The 18,813-nt window shown below is 46.9% G+C and overlaps 1 protein-coding gene across 4 annotated transcripts in view; it reads right to left on the bottom strand.

Moving 5' to 3' along the window:
* Positions 1-8,502, bottom strand: part of CCDC85A (coiled-coil domain containing 85A) — a 204,089-nt gene extending 195,587 nt beyond the window's left edge. For all 4 annotated transcript variants that reach the window (XM_060169439.1, XM_060169441.1, XM_060169438.1 and 1 more), the window contains exon 1: positions 7,623-8,502. In XM_060169439.1, the coding sequence (XP_060025422.1) occupies positions 7,623-7,892 (270 nt within the window). In that variant the 5' untranslated portion in view covers positions 7,893-8,502. The remainder of the gene's footprint in view (positions 1-7,622) is intronic.
* Positions 8,503-18,813: the final 10,311 nt, after the last annotated feature.

Genomic DNA, 18,813 nt, shown 5'->3' on the forward strand with positions numbered 1-18,813 from the left:
CCCATCTCTTCTGTTCACTGCTGTGCATCCTACTGTAGAAACCTGAAACCAAGGAATTCAGAATTAACTGTGAAATCCCCACTTAGTCTCCATTCACACATATAGTAAAGGGGGTAGCTGTTTCTTGAAGCACCATCAAGAAACAAGTGGGGGGTGAAAAGAGGACAGCTACCTAAGATTTCCCTTACTCCACAAAGCCTGAAAATCTCTGGTCTTGTGACTGTCATCCAATCCAGACCTAGAGGTACTCAGAGAGGGGACTTGATTCTCCCAAACTCAGGTTGATTCCAACACTTCCCCCTGATATTGACTAGGAAATAAACCATAAAACAGCGGCCACCCTGGAATCTGCCAAGCTGGAATCTCCTGGCAGTCATGAGGCCTAACGTGGGAGTGATTCTCAAGGCCTGAGGAGAAAGAGGCTCTGTGCCGCTTAGTTTTCAACTCAATTCTAACTCTTAGCATCACCAATCCTTGTGTCTAATGCCCATCTAGTCCTTTTGCTTCTCAGTGCCACTCTCTGACCTCAGGCCCGGCTGTTTCCAAAAGCCTCCAGCGGGCCTCCCTGCCTTGGTCTACCCCAGCCCCTAACTTCCCTTGCTCACTCCAATCCAAGCTCTCTCTGGCCAGACTGATCGTCAAAAACTCTCCCTGCAGGTAGGGTCTCTCCTGCCCCTAAACCCCCATTGCCTCCCCTTTGCCAAGGAAAATGAATAAACCCTTGGGCCAGGCCTACAAGGCTTTCTTCCTGCCTTTCTACTTTTAGCTCCCTCTAATTGCGAACCAGCTAATTATGAACCCTGATTAGGTCTAACTTTCCAACTAGAAAATACTATCTTCTGCCTTCTATAGACTTACCTAAGAGGACAGATTGCTCTGATAAGACTCCACCAGCCCTAGAACAGCATCTGGTGTGCAGCAGCGCCAGGCTTGAATGAATGACTAAAGTATCCCATTCACTGCTCAATGCCTGTAAGACACACTCCTTAGAGCACTCATTGGGCATCTTTTTTTTTCTTTCTTTCTTTTCTAATGTAGGTTACCTTAGCTTCTGGAGGGCAGAGTACATTCCAATGTCTTTCTTTGCATAACTGACACACTTGATTTGGTGTGTTGCATACAATGAATGCTTAATATGTGTTTATGGACTGACCAGCCCTTTAAAGCGCTAGGCCTATGGCCAAAACAGGATACAGCTCTAGCTACTGAGAAAAGATTTCTTATTGTCGTTTTCAGCTAGCCCTGCTGTGTTGGAGTCTGTAGTAATAAGAGAATAAATTGTTCCTTGACACTGGTGCTTTATGGGAAATCAGAAGCTGTGGCTATTCCGAGAAAATAATGCTAAACAAAATTAATCATTCTCAGCTTCACAGCTCATGCAGCTCAATATCAAAAAAACAAACAACCCAATCCAAAAATGGGCAGAAGACCTAACCAGACATTTCTTCAAAGAAGATATACAGATTGCCAACAAACACATGAAAGGATACTCAACATCACTAATCATTAGAGAAATGCAAATCAAAACTACAATGTGGTATCACCTCACACTGGTCAGAATGGCCATCATCAAAAAATCTACACCAATAAATGCTGGAGAGGGTGTGGAGAAAAGGGAACCCTCTTTCACTGTTGGTGGGAATGTAAATTGATACAGCCACTATGGAGAACAGTATGGAGGTTCCTTAAAAAACTAAAAATGGAACTACCATGTGACCCAGCAATCCCACTACTGGGCATATACCCTGAGAAAACCATAATTCAAAAAGAGTCATGTACCACAATGTTCACTGCAGCACAATAGCCAGGACATGGAAGCAACCTAAGTGTCCATCGACAGATGAATGGATAAGGAAGATGTGGCACATATATACAATGGGATATTACTCAGCCATAAAAAGAAATGAAATTGTTATTTGCAGTGAGGTGGATGGACCTAGAATCCATCATACAGAGTGAAGTAAGTCAGAAAGAGAAAAACAAATACCATATTGTTTTCATCCTCACTAGACCAGATATGCTAACACATATATATGGAATTTTGCTAACACATATGCTAACACATATATATGGAATTTTAAAAAAAAATGGTTCTGAAGAAACTAAGGGCAGGACAGGAATAAAGACGCAGATGTAGAGAATGGACTTGAGGACACGGGGAGGGGGAAGGGTAATCTGGGACAAAGTGAGAGAGTGGCATGGACATATATATATACACTACCAAATGTAAAACAGATAGCTAGTGGGAAGCAGCTGCATAGCGCAGGGAGATCAGCTTGGTGCTTTGTGACCACCTAGAGGGGTGCGATAGGGAGGGTGGGAGGGAGACACAAGAGAGAGGGGATATGGGGCTATATGTATACGTAGAGCTGATTCACTTTGTTATAATGCAGAAACTAACACACCATTGTAAAGCAATTATACTCCAATAAAGATGTTAGGGCTTCCCTGGTGGCGCAGCGGTTGAGAGTCCGCCTGCCGATGCCGGGGACACGGGTTCGTGCCCCGGTCCGGGAAAATCCCACATGCCGCAGAGCGGCTAGGCCCGTGAGCCATGGCCGCTGAGCCTGCGCATCCGGAGCCTGTGCTCCGCAACAGGAGAGGCCACAACAGTGAGAGGCCCGCGTACCGCAAAAATAAAAAAAAAAGATGTTAAAAGAAAAATCATTCTCAGCTTCAAAAATTCTTCCACATTTAGCTTAATCCTCCCATTTCATAGAAAGTTCATCATGTTCTTCTTCATCTAACTGAATTTCCATGTGAAAATATCCCCTTTGAGTATCCTACAACTATTCCTGTTTTCTCCAGAACTGGGAAGTAAATAGGACTTGTGCCACCATGGGCTCCTTCCCAAATGGAGTGAAATATATACAGTTGACCCCTGAGCAAACTGGGGATTAGTGGTGCTGACACTTGGCCAAGTTGAAAAGCCATGTAACTTATAGTCGGACCTCCGTACACCAGATCCACAATCATGGATTCAACCACCAGCGGATAGTAGCACTGCAGTATTTAGTAGTGAAAATATCCCTGTAAAAGTGGACCTGTGTTCTGCCTATGTTTTCCTCTAAGAGTTTGATAGTTTCTGGCCTTACATTTAGGTCTTTAATCCATTTTGAGCTTATTTTTGTGTATGGTGTTAGGGAGTGATCTAATTTCATACCTTTACATGTAGCTGTCCAGTTTTCCCAGCACCACTTATTGAATAGGCTGTCCTTTCTCCACTGTACATTTCTGCCTCCTTTGTCAAAGATAAGGTGACCATATGTGCGTGGGTTTATCTCCATAAAAAGAGACGAAATTGAGCTATTTGTAATGAGGTGGATAGATCTAGAGTCTGTCATACAGAGTGAAGTAAGTCAGAAAGAGAGAGACAAATACCGTATGCTAACACATATATATGGAATTTAAAAAAAAAAATGTCATGAAAAACCTAGGGGTGAAACAGGAATAAAGACACAGACTTACTAGAGAATGGACTTGAGGTTATGGGGAGGGGGAAGGGTAAACAGTGACAAAGCGATAAAGAGGCATGGACATATATACACTACCAAACGTAAGGTAAATAGCTAGTGGGAAGCAGCCGCATAGCACAGGGAGATCAGCTCGGTGCTTTGTGACCGCCTGGAGGGGTGGGATAGGGAGGGTGGGAGGGAGGGAGACGCAAGCGGGAAGAGATATGGGAATATATGTATGTATATAACTGATTCATTTTGTTGTGAAGCTGAAGCTAACATACCATTGTAAAGCAATTATACTCCAATAAAAAAAAAATTATTGAACTAAAAAAAAAAAAAAAAAAAAAAGTGGACCTGTGCAGTTCAAACCTGTGTTTTCAAGTGTCAACTGTACTTCTCAGAACTCTAGTTGGGGTAGAAGTGGCGTGTATTAGCCCATTCAGTTTTATCACAGTTCCTTTTTTTCCGTTATTATTCTTGCAAATATTATTTACTCTCCAATTATGAGCTATTTCCTCTGCCTTCTAATGAACAGCTAAGCAACCAGCTTGATAATAACCTTGTGAGCTAGTTTTTTCAAATCTATCACTGTAAGACTTGGGCCGTCTTTTTCAAAACAGTGTCTTTTTTAACACTGCAGCAGGCTACTGGATGTTGCCCATCTGTCTAAAGGGGGCTTTTAAAAGATTAAATCCATAATCACCCGAAATTCATATCATCCCAAATTTCATACATAAGATTCTCAAGTACTATAACTGTGGTTAAAGAATTGTTTTAATTTGTTATTTTTCCATCATTGCAGGATGGGGAATTGGTGTGTTGGCGAGCGAGGAAGAAAATTAATGTGCTGCAGATAAAAAATCCATAGAGATTGAACTGCCCCCAATTACCGCCCCCGCCCCCAGAAAATTCCAGGCCAGAGCAGTCTGGGTGTTGGTATATGCTCAGAAGTGCACGAACATGGTTCTCAGGAATCCATCCCTTTCAACAGCAGCACCCTAACCGGAATCTCCTTTCTCCAACCCCTTTTAGGATGACACATTCTAACCAGAGAATGTCAACTAGCCAAAAGAAAAGAAAATCAGCTTCTTTGGAACATTTCATATCTGTGTGACCTTAAGAAAGCTATTTAACCTCACTGGGGTTTCTTCATCTATGTATCATTTAATCTTCACACCTCAAGTGGAAATAATATCCCCATTTAGCAGATGAGAAAACGGAGGCTCAAAAAGGTTATTTGCCCAAGCTACCCAAATTGTCAGACTCCAAAACCTTTCTCTTTCCCACTCTGCACTACCTCCTAAATGTTTAAACACAAACAAGTCAGCCAGTGCTTAGACAGAGTCACAGGCCCCTCAAAGGAAAAGAACGATGCTCCCATTCCCCAATGTCCACAGCCACAGTACCACCTAGAAGCCTTGAAAATATTTAGATGCAATTTCAAAGGCAGCTCACAGAAAGAGGCATAAGAAAGAAAAGTGTTATGGCCTTAATTACCCTAAATTTACAGTCTTCAGCTGAGAGTCCCAAACCAACAGAGGCAAAAAAAAAAAAGAAGAAAGAAAATCCCTTCCTTCCAATTAAATGAAAATAAATTTTAAATGTACTATCGTTATCTCCCATTTCCTCCCACCCCACCTCTTTCCTTTTCCCCCTTGGTATCCATACATTTGTTCTCTAAGTCTCACTATTGATACTATGTATAAAATAGACAACTGATGGGAACATACTGTATAGAGGAAACTCTACTTAATGCACTGTGGTGTCCTAAATGGGAGGGAAATCCAAAAGGGAGGGAATATATGTACACGTATGGCTGATCCATTTGGCTGTGCAGTAGAAACTAACACAACATTGTAAAGCAACTATACCCTAATAAAAATTAATAAAAAAATAAAGTGAAATGTACTATCACTTATTCATTCAATCACATTTATGGATAACTATGGTGTCTAGGGAAGCTCTGAGCCGATATGTGGAAGGGAAGGAAGAAGGCTTGCCCCTCAGAGTTGGCCAGAGGCTTAGGAGGGGCCGCCATGTGGCTGCCCCAGGATGATGGGAATGAGGAGAAGGGGCTGCATCAGAAAGTAACCAACCCCCATCATTTCCGAACTTGATAAGGAAGTGGACTGGAAAGTCTTTTAATGCCAGGTCACGAATCTAGACCACAAGGAGACTCTTACTTGAGGTGTAACCGCTCTTATCTGGCCTGATAGGTACTTCCCTAAATGAGGTTACTGGAATGAAGACCCGGTCCTCCCCTCCCCCACACCACTCACACACAGACCCCCACAACCTAAAAGAACTTCCAAGTATTTCTAAGCTCTTATGTCAATGCTCCATACTATCAAAATCTCTAGGAAATTAATTACAAACTCTTCCAAGTTGCATTATAGTTCAAGCCATGAAAGAAGATTAAATTGGAGGGTTACGAACTATATTTGTGTCCAGCTTTGCCACGGAAACCCACATCCAGGAGATGCATGGCATTACGTACACTTACGCATCATCTCCTGGTGACAATAACTACCATTTTTTGCAGTCAAGTCCAGAATTAAACCTTCACCTAAATTATAATTTATTGTCACACCCCCCTAGGAGGTGGTTATTATGATTTGCATTTTATTGATGAGTAAAATAAGGCTCTGAGAAATTACCCAGGCTCACCCTCCTGGCCAAATGAGGATTCTAGATGCAGACCCACCTCTGAGATGATCTTCCCCCTACACCACCCTGCCTGTAATCCAAGAGTCTGGTACTTAATAGTCCGTTAGTAACGAATTAAGCCAAAGGAGAGAGTAAGGCTTGGGATTTTTCTAAGAGATCCTCCTAACTGCATCTGCTCTAGGGACTATATATGACAGTCAACTGGAGCCTCAGGGGAGGGCCTTCTCCACCTGCACTGGGCCCAGCACCCAGGTGAGCATCTAGCAGTTCTCCCCCTCCCACTCCCCTTTGCCCCAGAATCCGAGGGCTGGAGCCGCTGAGGCGATTAAGAAAGTGTCTACTGCCTGAGAAGTGGGGTGGGAGTGGAAAGGGGACAAGAACAGCATGTGCCTGCGGGAATTTGCTCCCCGAGGTCCCTGCAGCGATTTCGTTTGTGTCTGGCTTCCTATAAACAAAAAAAGAACAATGAGAGGAAGGCATACCAGGAGGCACCAGTGCAAGCGGTGAGGAGAGGAAGTTCTGCGGTACACTCGGGCAGGGCGGTTCCCCGCCACCCATCTGCTGCAGCCAGCCGGGCTAGCACATTGCTGGCACACTCAGAACACTCCAAGGGGAAAAGAAAGGTGGCGGGGGGTTGGGGTTTTATTGTCTTGTTTTTCTTTTGTTCTTTTTTTCCCCTTAAGAGCAAAGAGGGAGGATTGGCTCCAAAGGAAAGCATGACTGGATAGCACTTAAGGTACACTTTCAAAACCCTGTGCTTCCTCAACTGAGACCCTCTGCCCTTCCCCTCCCAGCTAGACGAAATTATAATCAAATTGGGGGTAAATGGGGCGGTCAGGCCACCCCAGACGACGCCAGACGACGCCAGCCGAACTCGAGGAAAAGGAAAGCATCGGAGCAGGTAGAAAACAGAATGTGAAAGAAGAGGTAAGCTCCTCTGCACCATGCGACATAGCCCAGTTACGAGGGTGGCGCCGCGGCTTCACCCTGGGCGCCCCGCCAGCACCACTTCCCTGCATCGGCGCCCTTTCCTCACCCTCTGCCCCACGGAAAAGTCGTGGCGCCAGAGCGGCCATATCGTATCACGGATCCCCAAGGGCAAAGATGCTCTGGACTCGCTCCTTCGCTCGTTTTTTCCCCTGCCTGGCCGTAACCCGGCTCCCCAAAGCACTGATTTTCCCGGCTTCCCGGAAAATTAAAGCTTCCGCGTACCCATCGCTCCCCTCCCAGCCTTTCAGCATCCTTGGCGCCCGCTCCTCCGGCCACGGAGGACCACGAGCTCGACGCTAGTGCGCCCCATAGGGGGAAGAGGAGGGAACCAAACGTCTACAAAGTTTGGAAAAGTTTCCAAAGGGCTGGGGAAGGGGAGCAGGGGATGCTGACAGGGAGAATGGCGGGGGAGATCACCTGTTGACGGAAGGGGGGAAAGTTTGCCTGGTCCCACCTCCCAAGGGCGCCCGGCGCCCGGCTCCCCGCCCCGCCGAGCCCGGCGCTCACCTTGAGCCCGCGGATCTCGCCGAGGTGCAGCTGCAGGCGACGGTTGACCTCGCGGATGAGGTTGCTGTGGTCCAGCATCGCGCTCACCTTCTCCGCCTCCGCGCGCCGCAGGCAGCGGATCAGCTCCTCCTTGCTCCACTGCAGCAGCTCCTCGTCCGACACTTTGGACAGGTCCTCCACGGCAGTGGCCGCAGACGGGCTGGCAGAGGTTGGGGGACAACTTTCCGCCGCCGCAGCCGCCGCCGATGAGCCTCCGGCCGCCTTCGACATGGTATCCGCGAGACGGCAGGTGCGAGTGGGTGGAAGAGGCAAAGCAACTCCCGAAGGCGCGGGCACGGCTGGGCCGCCTCCGCCCACACCCCAGTGCGCTCCAACGAGTCAGCTGCACCGCCCGGGGGCCACTGGGTTGGGGCGGCAGGGGTCGCGCTGGACCGCCATCCTACCTCGCCATCCCTGTGCGCGCGCCCGCGCACCCCCAGGGCCGGTCAGCCACCCGCGCGCTGCGGCCAAGGCACATCCCAACTCCGCGCAAGTCCATGGTGAGGGGCGCCGTGAAGCTGGCGCCGCCGCGGGAGACCCTAGGGGACCGCACCCCGGTTCCCCTGCCCTCTCTGCCGCCCTAATTCGAGCCTGTCGCCCCCCACACTCTGGCACACACGCACTCACACACGCTCACTTTCCTCCCCCTTGCCCAGCTGCAGCCCCCGCTTCTCTCCTCTCCTAGCCCCGCCGGGGAGCGCCGGGCTCCGCGGCACCTCGGGAGCTAATCCAGCGCCGCCGCCGCCGCTGCCCGAGGGACTGGCGCAGCCGGCCGGCTGCGCTCCTCCTGCAGCCTTTGCTGCGCCCGCTGCCGCTCCCAGGCTGCTGAGGGAAGCCTAGGATTTGCGGCGCCGAGGGGTGGGGGCGGGGGAGGGGGCGTTTAAAGGCTGGACCGGCAAGAGGAGGAGCCTGAAGCCGGGGCAGCCCGCAGCCGGCCACACCTCCCGCGCGGGCTGCAAGCTGCTGCAGCCGCTCGCCCGCCCGCTGGGATCCCGAAGCGCGCTGTGCGCTGTCCCGCCGGGCAAGGCCGTGGGCGCGGCTTCTTCAGCGCCCGGGCGCGGGTCGGGGTGGGCTGGGAGGGGGAGAAGTATAAGAAGCTGTGACACTCGGTCTTTGGGAGGCGCGCGCGCGCCACCGTGTGGCAGAAGCAGCTCCCTCCGCCCCCTGCACGCCAGGCTCGTCACCGGGCAGGGGAAACAGCTGCGAGGTATTTTGAGAAATTGGGGTTCAGGAAAGATGCGTAGCAGGACCTGAAGGGTAACCGTCTGACTGTACTTTGGAGAATGGAAGAAGAGGTCGATGGCAAAAGCAAGGGGGGAGGGCTTTGGGGAAGGAACGTTTAAGAAAACCCCTATACTCTAAGAAGGGGAAAGAGAGGCTTCTGGGCAATACTCTTTAGGGACCATCCACCCCTACGCTCACCCAAGGCCTTTATCTTTTCTAAAAATCAACGAGTTTGTAACGAAGCTTAAGGGGAGGTTCTGAATCTTTTCTATTTTTGTTTGCAAAACACCAAAGCCTTAATTAAGGGAAAAACAAAAACCTTCATCTCTTGCTTCCCGAAGCCTGGATTTTAAGGTCAGCACAGTCATCTCCCCTCTGAGCAAAGCACGGCCCCTTAGACAAGCTGAAATGCCAGCCAAGGAGATTTTCATTTTCCTCTGTGCCGCAGGCTGCCCTGTATTACTGCCTTGGCTGTTTATGATGGTAATTTCTGGAAGGGGTACTCTGTGTCCCTGAGTACTAACTTTGGGCTACAAAAGTCCCTTCCCCTCCCCAGTTCTACTCTCACACGAAGTCGCATGGAATCATCTCTGAGTTGAAAACGTGTTCTTTTGCCTGAAGAATTGGATGTATTGGTCCTGGCATGTCACTTAGGTGAATCCTCTCCTCTTCAGGATGGAGACAGGGTCAGAAAACTGCAGGGATTTGCCCCCGGGGGGCTTCAGAAAACCGGAGTGCAGAGGCAATCATCTCCATCCAGTAGGATGAGAATCTAAGTCAGAGACCCTTACCAGCTGGTCAGTGTGTGTCCCCTGATAAAGCTGCCACCTGTTAAGAAATGATCACTTGAGGACTTCTGAGACCAGACTTCCTGGACAGCCTGCAAGGTGGTATTGCCCTCTGACCTAGATGGCCTTCAAGTTCCCCTCAGCTTGACTACACTTCAGACAGGTTTCTTCCTGACCAAAGGTCCCTGACCTCCCTTTACGTAGAACATTTACTTTAGAAAACTTTCCATTGTCAATTCTTTCTCTGCACCCTTGAACTGTCGATCATCTCCCAGCTTCTCACCAGTTTTACCACCCAGGAATTCTTTCTCAAGGACCTGGGAGCCATCTGTTTGAAATGTGACCATCAAGGATGATGATCCTTGGATCCAAGCATGATCGATCATCAGGGATGATATATCTCTCTGGGAGGGAGAAGCCTAACTTCAATAAGTACCAGTTAGCAGACAGATGGCCTCATCACATTGACCCACGGTCCCCCGCACCCAGCATCCTCTAGTACTGTTGACCATTGAACAACAAGAGTTTGAACTGTGGGCGTCAGCTTATACATGGAGCTCCAGCCATCCATCAACATTTGAGGCAGGAAGAAGGTAGAAGCAAATGGCACAAGTTCTCCTGGTAATATGACCCAGTGAATCTCACTTATATCCTAATAGCCCGGGTTTGCCATCTGACCACCTCGCAGCTTCAAGTGAAGCTAGGTAATTTTTTTAAGTTAAGCATATCAATGCCACAAGTAAAATCAAAGTTGTTTTAATAAGAAAACAAATATTGGATAGGCAACAATTTCATATGCAAACCTTAGCAGTGGATTCTGTATACAATAAATGGAGGTAGCTCAAAACCAGCCATAAATGACTCTAAGTCATTAGGTCCTGATGGTTTTACCTCATTTGTTGTTTTGAACTAACTGTTCCATCACAGCTCACTAATCGTCCAACCCAGATTCTCACTAGGTCTCACCTGACCATCCTCACGGGTCCATCTGACTTCAGTATCACCTGTCTCGAATTTGGTTTCCACAGAACTGCCCAAGTGAACTACCTAAAAAGTCAAGTCCAGCTGTGTCCCCCCTAAGGTAGATTGAATCATTGTTCATAATTCTTCACAACCTCCCTGTATAATTCATACCATCTCTGCCATGCAACTTTGCAGTAGCTCCCACTGAGGGGGGCAGAGTTTATCCTCTCTTGATGATATTGTGCTTGGCCACAGGACTTGTTTTGCTACTGGAGAGTGGGTGCACCTGAGGGTGTAACCCTTCTCTGGTGAGAACTCACCCTCTTGTACTTCCATACTTCACGGGGAAAAGAGCTAACTTTGGGTGGCTGTTTTGGCTTCAGTCTGGGCCTCACACAGGGCCACCCTGAAGCACGGCCACCCCCCCCTCACAGACTCAGATCTGTGTGCAAGAATGTGTGATTGTTATTAGGCCACCGAGTTTGGGGGAGATTCATTGTGCAGCATGAATGCTATCGATAGCAGATACAACTCGCCTGCCTAAATCCCTTCAGTGGCATCTCAGTATCTCTCCACAGAGCAAAGCCACATTCCTTACCAGAGCACGGAAGACGGGCACAGTCTGCCCTTGCCTGCTTCTCCAGCCCTCCCCCCCACCCTACGTTGCCTCGTATTTCATACTTATCCAGTGCCAAGCTGCCCATAGCTCCCTATGGGCACTTTCTATACCTCTGTGCCCCACTGGTGCTGTTCTCTCAATGCCTTCCCCGCCTTTTTCCCCTGGACAACTCACAGTGTATCCTTCCATGGGCAACATCTCCTCCAGGTCTCTGGCATCAGCCCACACTTCTCCAGTGGAGGCAGAAGTGAGTATCCCTCTCCACTCCCATAACTTCCAGTGCATACCCCTAGCTCAGCATTTAAAATAGAATATCAAACTACAGAAAATTATAGGTAGAGACTCAGACTAACCCAGCTCAATCCTAGCAGAAAGTTTAGCTCCAGCCAGAATTTAATATTCTATCTTTTCTGTTTTCTCCAAACCCTACAGGCTCCCATCATGCCCTTCAGAACTCCTCGGTGCAATGGGAGATGCTCTTGAGGACATTGCTGAGTATATCCCACAGTGCTTTGTCATGACACTGCACCCTAATCCATGAGGTTTCTTGGCAACTCATTAGTTTTAATCTTCCAAAGACTGAATTATGCAACTGGTGTGTATTCCTCTTTGCACTGGGTGCTGGGAAGTCAGATCCAAACTTGTGGCCCACATTCAGTTACTTAGACAAGACTTCAGGAGTATAATCTTTTTGACTAATTCTGACTTCCATCATGTTTTTACTTTCAAATTTCCTTCTCCAAATTTCCACATTTCTTTTTTACCTTGCTCTGTATGTATCTTTGTAAGTTACCGGATACATACATCTATAAGCACATATACGTGTGTACACACACACACACGGCAATAAAGAAAGGAAGAGGGGGCTTCCCTGGTGGCACAGTGGTTGAGAGTCTGCCTGCCGTTGTAGGGGACACAGGTTCGTGTCCCGGTCCGGGAAGATCCCACATGCTGCAGAGCGGCTGGGCCCGTGAGCCATGGCCGCTGAGTCTGCGGGTCCGGAGCCTGTGCTCTGCAACGGGAGAGGCCACAACAGTGAGAGGCCCGCGTACCACAAACAAAAAAATTTAAAAAAAAAGAAAGGAAGAAAGGGACAAAAGGGAAAGAGAGGTCTTGTCTTCAATCATAGACCCTATATGTTTTCTCTCCCATTTACTTTGACGTCTTCTCCCTCTATTAGCCCCTAAATTCTGTGAAGACAAGGCCTGCTTCCTACCTAGAGTCCGCACTCAATAAGGAAAGGAGAGAAGGAGGGAGGGAACAAGTTTGCTAGAGGCTTTTGTTCAGAATTTTTTATCCCCCTGGTTTGGAATGCCTCTTCCTTTTAAAATATTAATTACTATTTGGTATTTGCTATCTTAGAAGTCAAAGGGGTGATCTGCAGTTTAGAAAAGTTTTCAAAATTGTTTAAACGTAGGGTAATATGGTGCTTTGATGAGCTCGTCTCAAATGGCTACAAAATGCACTCAGGTGACAGGTTTATCCTCTGATGATGCCAGAGTGAGTTATGGCACTGCATGAACAAGGCTGAGGCTCATCTCACCGTATCTGTGTTGTGTCAAGTAACACAAGCAGCCATTGAAACCTTCCATCTTGCTCCACCAAGAACCACTTTCCCAAACAACACTTCAAAACTCAGTGGAAGTGCAACGGATCTTGGCTTTGCTCCCTAATTCTGAGTCCAGAGCCAGAGAACACGGCCGTGTGTGGAGCCACGAAGTAGCTGGGAATCCCAGCTCTGGTGAGGAACCTCTGGGGGTGGTGGATGTTACTGCTAGATGCCTCCAAAACATGTTTCCACTGCAAGCCACTGCGGAAGTGCTTTGCCTTGATCCAGCCCCACAAACGGAATATTTAGGAGCTTGCTAGGTTTTATTGCACTTTGTTCTACCAAGTACTAGGGCAGAAACTGCGAAAGGAAGAGAGGTCCAGCCAGCCTGACCCCCAGTGTTGAGATCCCTGGTGTCTTCTGCCTCAGGGGCGGGAACAGCTGTTCTGTGCTCCTCCCACACCTCCAGGCTCAAAGCGGCGCTCTGCGGGTGGGGGAGGTGTGCATCTCAGTGAAGGCAGAGGGTACTTCAAGGAGCCCCTATTTTCTGTCGTTTGTAAAGGAAGTGGGCATACCCATTTGTGGTAATTCCTGGACCTTTAGTGCTATTTTCACTATTAACCCTCCTCCGGGTCTCTACTCCATGGATTCTCAGCCTTGGTTACATACTGGAATGACCTGGGGTGTTTAAAACATGCTGATGCCTGGCCCTCTCTCCCTAGAGATTTCTGATTTAATAAGTCTGGGGTGCAGCGTGCATATTGGTTTTTTTTTAAACTTCCCACGTGATTCTGCTGTGCGGCAGTTTGAAAATTGCTGTTGTAGACTATGTCGAACACTGTCCAATAGAAATACAGTACAAACCACAAATGCAAGCCACAAATGCAATTTTAAATTTTCTAATAGTTGCTTTTAGAAGTGAAAACAAACAGGTGACACTCATTTTAATAATAGAGTTCATTTACCCTAAATATCCAAAATATTAGTTCAACAGGTAACCAACATAAACAATTAATGAGATGCTTTGCATTTTTGTAGTAAGTTTTCAAAATCTAGCATGTATTTTACCTTTACAGCACATCTCAGCTCAGACACGTTTTAAGTGCCCAATAGCCACATGTGACTAGTGGCTTCCAAATTGGACAGCACGGCTGTAGACCATTTGGTTGGGGGGAGGGAGTGGAATAAAGAGTGGTACCTTTGGTGGGCTGAATAATGACACCCCAAAAGATATCCATGTGCTAATCCCTGGAACCTGTGAATGTTACCTTACATGGAAATAAAGGACTTTGCAGATAGGATTACGTTAAGAATCTTGAGATAGGGTCCTAGCTTATCCCAGGGGGCCCTACATGCAATTACATGTATCCTTGTAGGCGGGCGGCAGAGGCAGATTTCACAGAAGAGGGGAGGGCTATATAACCACACCAGCTGGGACTGGAATGATGAGGCCACAAGTAAGGGAATGCTGGCAGAGTCAGTATAGAAACTGGAAGAGTCAAGGAGCAGATTCTTCCTAGAACCTCTGGAGGAAACACAGCCCTTCCAATACTTTGATTTCAGTCCCTAAGACTCATTTCAGATTCCTGGCTTCCTGTGAGAGAATAAATTTCTGTTGTTTAAAGACACTAAGTTTGAGGCCACAATAGGAAACTAATGCAGCACCAATTATAACAGAGCACTTCCTTTTTATCTGTATTATCACAGCCTGTCTTCTTTTATAGCTAGTTGGATACCTATTGATTTTTTCTTTTTGAGGCAGGGACATGTCTATTCATTGATGAACCCTCCACCACACCTGGCAGGTAAAGTGTTGGTTGTGGGAGTATCAGCAAAGGTCGCTCAGATGCATCTGAAGCACAGTCTTCAGGGTGCCCAGACTGTGGTGTGCACTCAGGAACAGCATGAAAGGAAGGCCTCCTCCGGGAGAGATCTCTATCTGGGGAAGTGACAGATCACAAACATCCAGACGCCCACTGGTCCACTGTACCACCTGCCCACCCTAGTCCCTTGACGTGTCTTTGAGAAGCAGTAACCCCAGGAGTAGAAAAAAGGAAGAAAGTGCTAAAAGCAGGAACTGCCTACCGGGTCTGACCTGCGAGGCAAACTCCAGCAGACTGGCCCACCCCTGTCTGTCCCAGAGCAGACCCACACCCACACAATCAGGAAGTTTTCAGTCCCTTTGCTCAGCTGCCTGAAATAGACATAGTTAAGAGTCTCACAAGTGAAAATGCCTCTTCACACTTTTGCTCAATAAAATTGCTTTTCTCCTAACACAGAGATCAGCTGCCCTGAGGGTGTGCAAGTTTGATTAGGAAGTCTGCTCTTAGGCAGACAGACAGTCTCCTGCCAGCATCAGTACAACCTGGAATGTTGGCTTATAATTGCCCCCATATAGTTAAAAACGATAAATGACGAGCAAAAGTTGAGGTATACCCATTGCCTTTCAGAACAGCACCTTCCAAAGTGCCGTGGTCACACTGTACTGGAGAACTCTCATGGACGAGGCACACAATCTTATTGAATCAACTATGGGACAGGCATTTTATCCCATTTTATAGACGAGGAGTCCAAGGCTTAGGCCAGACCCACACAGTTAATGTAGAGTGTCATTCTAATGATCATTTTCACCAAAAGAAGCAGGAGGAGTTTGAAGACTCTGCAGGTGACTCTCTGGGCCCCCAACCTTAGATACAGCCTTCAAAAGTGGAATAGGGGTCTTCAGTGGTGGATTCAGTGAGACCCAGGTTTTTGGAAACAGCAGTCCAGCAAGCAAAGAATGAGAACAGGCTCTGAAGGTGACAGAAAGAGAGTCCTTATGCCTTTGCCATATTAATTTGCCAATTAGGACTTGTAAAGAAGTCCTAATTGCAGAATAGTTTGCAAGGAAGGGAGCTGTAACTTGTTTTCTTTGGTTTGTCTGGTAGCATCTACAGAAGTTGCTAAGGCATGTGCTTTCCCATGGAGATGTTTGCATACGATGCTCTGTGCCTCACCACTGTGCTGCTGGTAATTCCTACCCCTTCATGTCGCAGCCTTGATGTCACTGCCCCAGAGACACCATCACTAATCAGGTCATCAAAAGGACCTACTCCTTCATCGTGGATTCATTGCCTTATTAGTTTCCTTTATAACACTTTTCATTTGCAATTATTTCTATTTTGTTTGTTTACTCTCCATTTTTCAGCTGGGAAAGGCATGAAGGGAGGAATTGTGTTTGTGTTGTGCCTGACCCATGGTACGTACTCAGGAACTCTTTTAGTAACTGGATAAATTGCAGATGTTAAATACTTGCTCATCAGCACAGCAAGCCGCTAATCATTCTGTGCTTTATAACAGTACAAATCCCCCAACACCGGAATGCTGATTCAGTTGGTCTGGGGTGAGGTCCTGGAAATGTGTATTCAAAGGCTGCTTCTTGGCTGACTCTGACGTGATCAATCATTACAACAGCATGTGGGAGCCCCTGCCTGCCTCCTCACACAATTTTTATTTGTTGTCTTTGCAGTGAGTGTCATGGCAACCACCTAATTCACACACTCATTTCTGGGTCTTTGGGATGCCTGAGAGTATCTTGTGAATCCTATTTGCATATGTACCCTTGTCTATCCACAAGAAGCCATGAATAAGATTCAGGGCTAATGTTACCTCTTATACACCGTGAGTTAACACTCCCCAGCAAGATGGAGAGACAAAGACCACCACCATGGTGGGAATCCGGGGGATATTCAGGGCAGCCAAGGAATTCTACTTTCTGGAAAATGCGTTCCAAGTTCCTTGGAACCTGAAAGTGACATATATCTTTTGGGGGCTTGTAAAAGAACCAGAAGCTAGACCACCTAAGGATGGCCAAGTGAATTCTACGCAGGCTTGAGTGATAGGAGACCAACTTTAAATACTCTCTTAGCAATAGATGGGGAATGAGGCCAGAAATGGCAGCAACAGGGAGCAGAGGCCACAGCCACACAGTGGTGACATCAAAAGAAAAAGCTGGAAAGGAATCAAGTACCTGAGAAATTAACTTCACTCTGGGCCTTTACTATTGTCCATGGACCAGCAGCATTGTCTTCACCAAAGACCTCGCTAGGAATTCAGAATTTCTGTCCCCACTCCACAATTACTGAATGGGAATCTGCCTTTTGACAAGCTCACCAGGCAGTTCATAAGAACTTCAAAGTTTGAGAAGGGCTGACCTAAACCAATGGCATTTGGTGAACTAGAGGAAATTCCTTAGAATTTTGGAATTCCTTAGCTTAGAGGAAATTCCACTGTGGGCTTATTCAAGCCTCAATGACATCTAAGGGTGGTGGGACCAGGGAAACAGGGCTTAACCTCTCTTTCCTTCCTGGATGTCTCATTTGATCAAGGAGGATGTGAGCTCACTGGAGCCAAGGAGAGTTCACTAAACTCCCTCCTGACCCTCCCAGGGTGTAGCCTTGGGAACTGGAATTGGATTTGTGATAAGCAGAGACGTCAGGTAAACATGATTCTGAAGGGTTGACTGGGATCTGCTTCTACCATTTTCTCTTAAAGAGTCTTGGCCTAGAACTTTAGCCTCCTAGGATGGTGTGAATATGAAGATCACAAAACTTTAGAAAATGGTTTAGGAATCTGTTATTAATGCTCCTAAGTAGACTGTGCCATTCCTCAAAAGGGGGTCTTTCCAGAGTTGGAGGTGTGGCTGACTGTGTTGCTTTAATCTGCATTAAATGGCCCAAAGGGAAGGTTACATAAAAGTGCAAGAAATTATGAAACCAATTTAGGTAGCAGCTGAAAACAAAACAAAAACAAAACATTGGTTCTCTGGTTCATTGCCTTTCATCTTCTCCCTGGGGCACAAAGAACTCTCAACTGCATCATAATATCATTGCCACTCATTTAGCCCCTGCTGGGGATGGGCACCAACAATAATTCTTATTTTGAGGCCAGTGTGTCAGATACTGCAAGCACGACCTCATATACACCCTCTTTTGCGGTGATCTGTGTGATACCCCAGTGCCTTGAGTAAGGGCAGTTTGAGGACTTTTTAGAAAATTGCTGAATAAAACAGTGTGTGTGTGTGTGTGTGTGTGTGCATTTGTGTATGTGTGGATTCTTGCCTTTACAGCAATTAGAAGAGAAGAGACTTTGGACAGTGAGAGTAGAAAACTAGATTAAAATATATAATTATAATCCAAATAAATGTGGTCATTTTCTCAAAAAAATAAAAGAAAAGAAAATCTGCTCTAGCCAGGATCTCCTGTTTGTTCTTTAAGGAAATTATGCTCCTAATTATCATATTCAAATTTTTCTAAGAAATGAAATGCTTCTACGGACATATGTTTTAAAAATTTTAGTAGAGGACTTCCCTGGTGGCACAGTGGTTAAGAGTGGTTTGCATGCCGATGCAGGGGACACTGATTTGTGCCCCGGTCTGGGAAGATCCCACATGCCGCAGAGCGGCTGGGCCCGTGAGCCATGGCTGCTGAGCCTGTGCATCCGGAGCCTGTGCTCCGCAACGGGAGAGGCCACAACAGTGAGAGGCCCGCATACCGCAAAAAAAAAAAAAAAAAAAAATTTTAGTAGAATTCTTTGCATATATGTAAAACATTCAATAAACAGTAGCTGTTGGTTTAATTACTGTAATATCCAAGAATGACAATCGTGCATATTGTGAATGTTTAATGCTCAATTGATTATCTGAACGTTAACTTTGAATATTTGTGTCCATATCTTATCACCTGTTGCTATGAGACAAAGTTACAATTCTACAATAAAAATTTCAAAGTCAGGCAGAGAGCAAATTTTCCCTTATTCCACCTTTGTGTTCTATTGTGGCATTCAGTGGATTGGATGAGGGCCACCCACACTGGGGAGAGAAATCTGCTTTACTGAGTCTACCTATTCAGATATTAATTTCATCCAGAAACACTCTCACAGACACAGGTAGAATAATGTGTGGCCAAATATCTGGGCACACTATGACCCAGTCAAGTTGACACATAAAATTAAGTAAGGTGCATGGTGGAC

Source organism: Lagenorhynchus albirostris, chromosome 13 (assembly GCF_949774975.1).
Source record: "Lagenorhynchus albirostris chromosome 13, mLagAlb1.1, whole genome shotgun sequence".
NCBI classification, from domain to species: Eukaryota; Metazoa; Chordata; class Mammalia; order Artiodactyla; family Delphinidae; genus Lagenorhynchus; species Lagenorhynchus albirostris.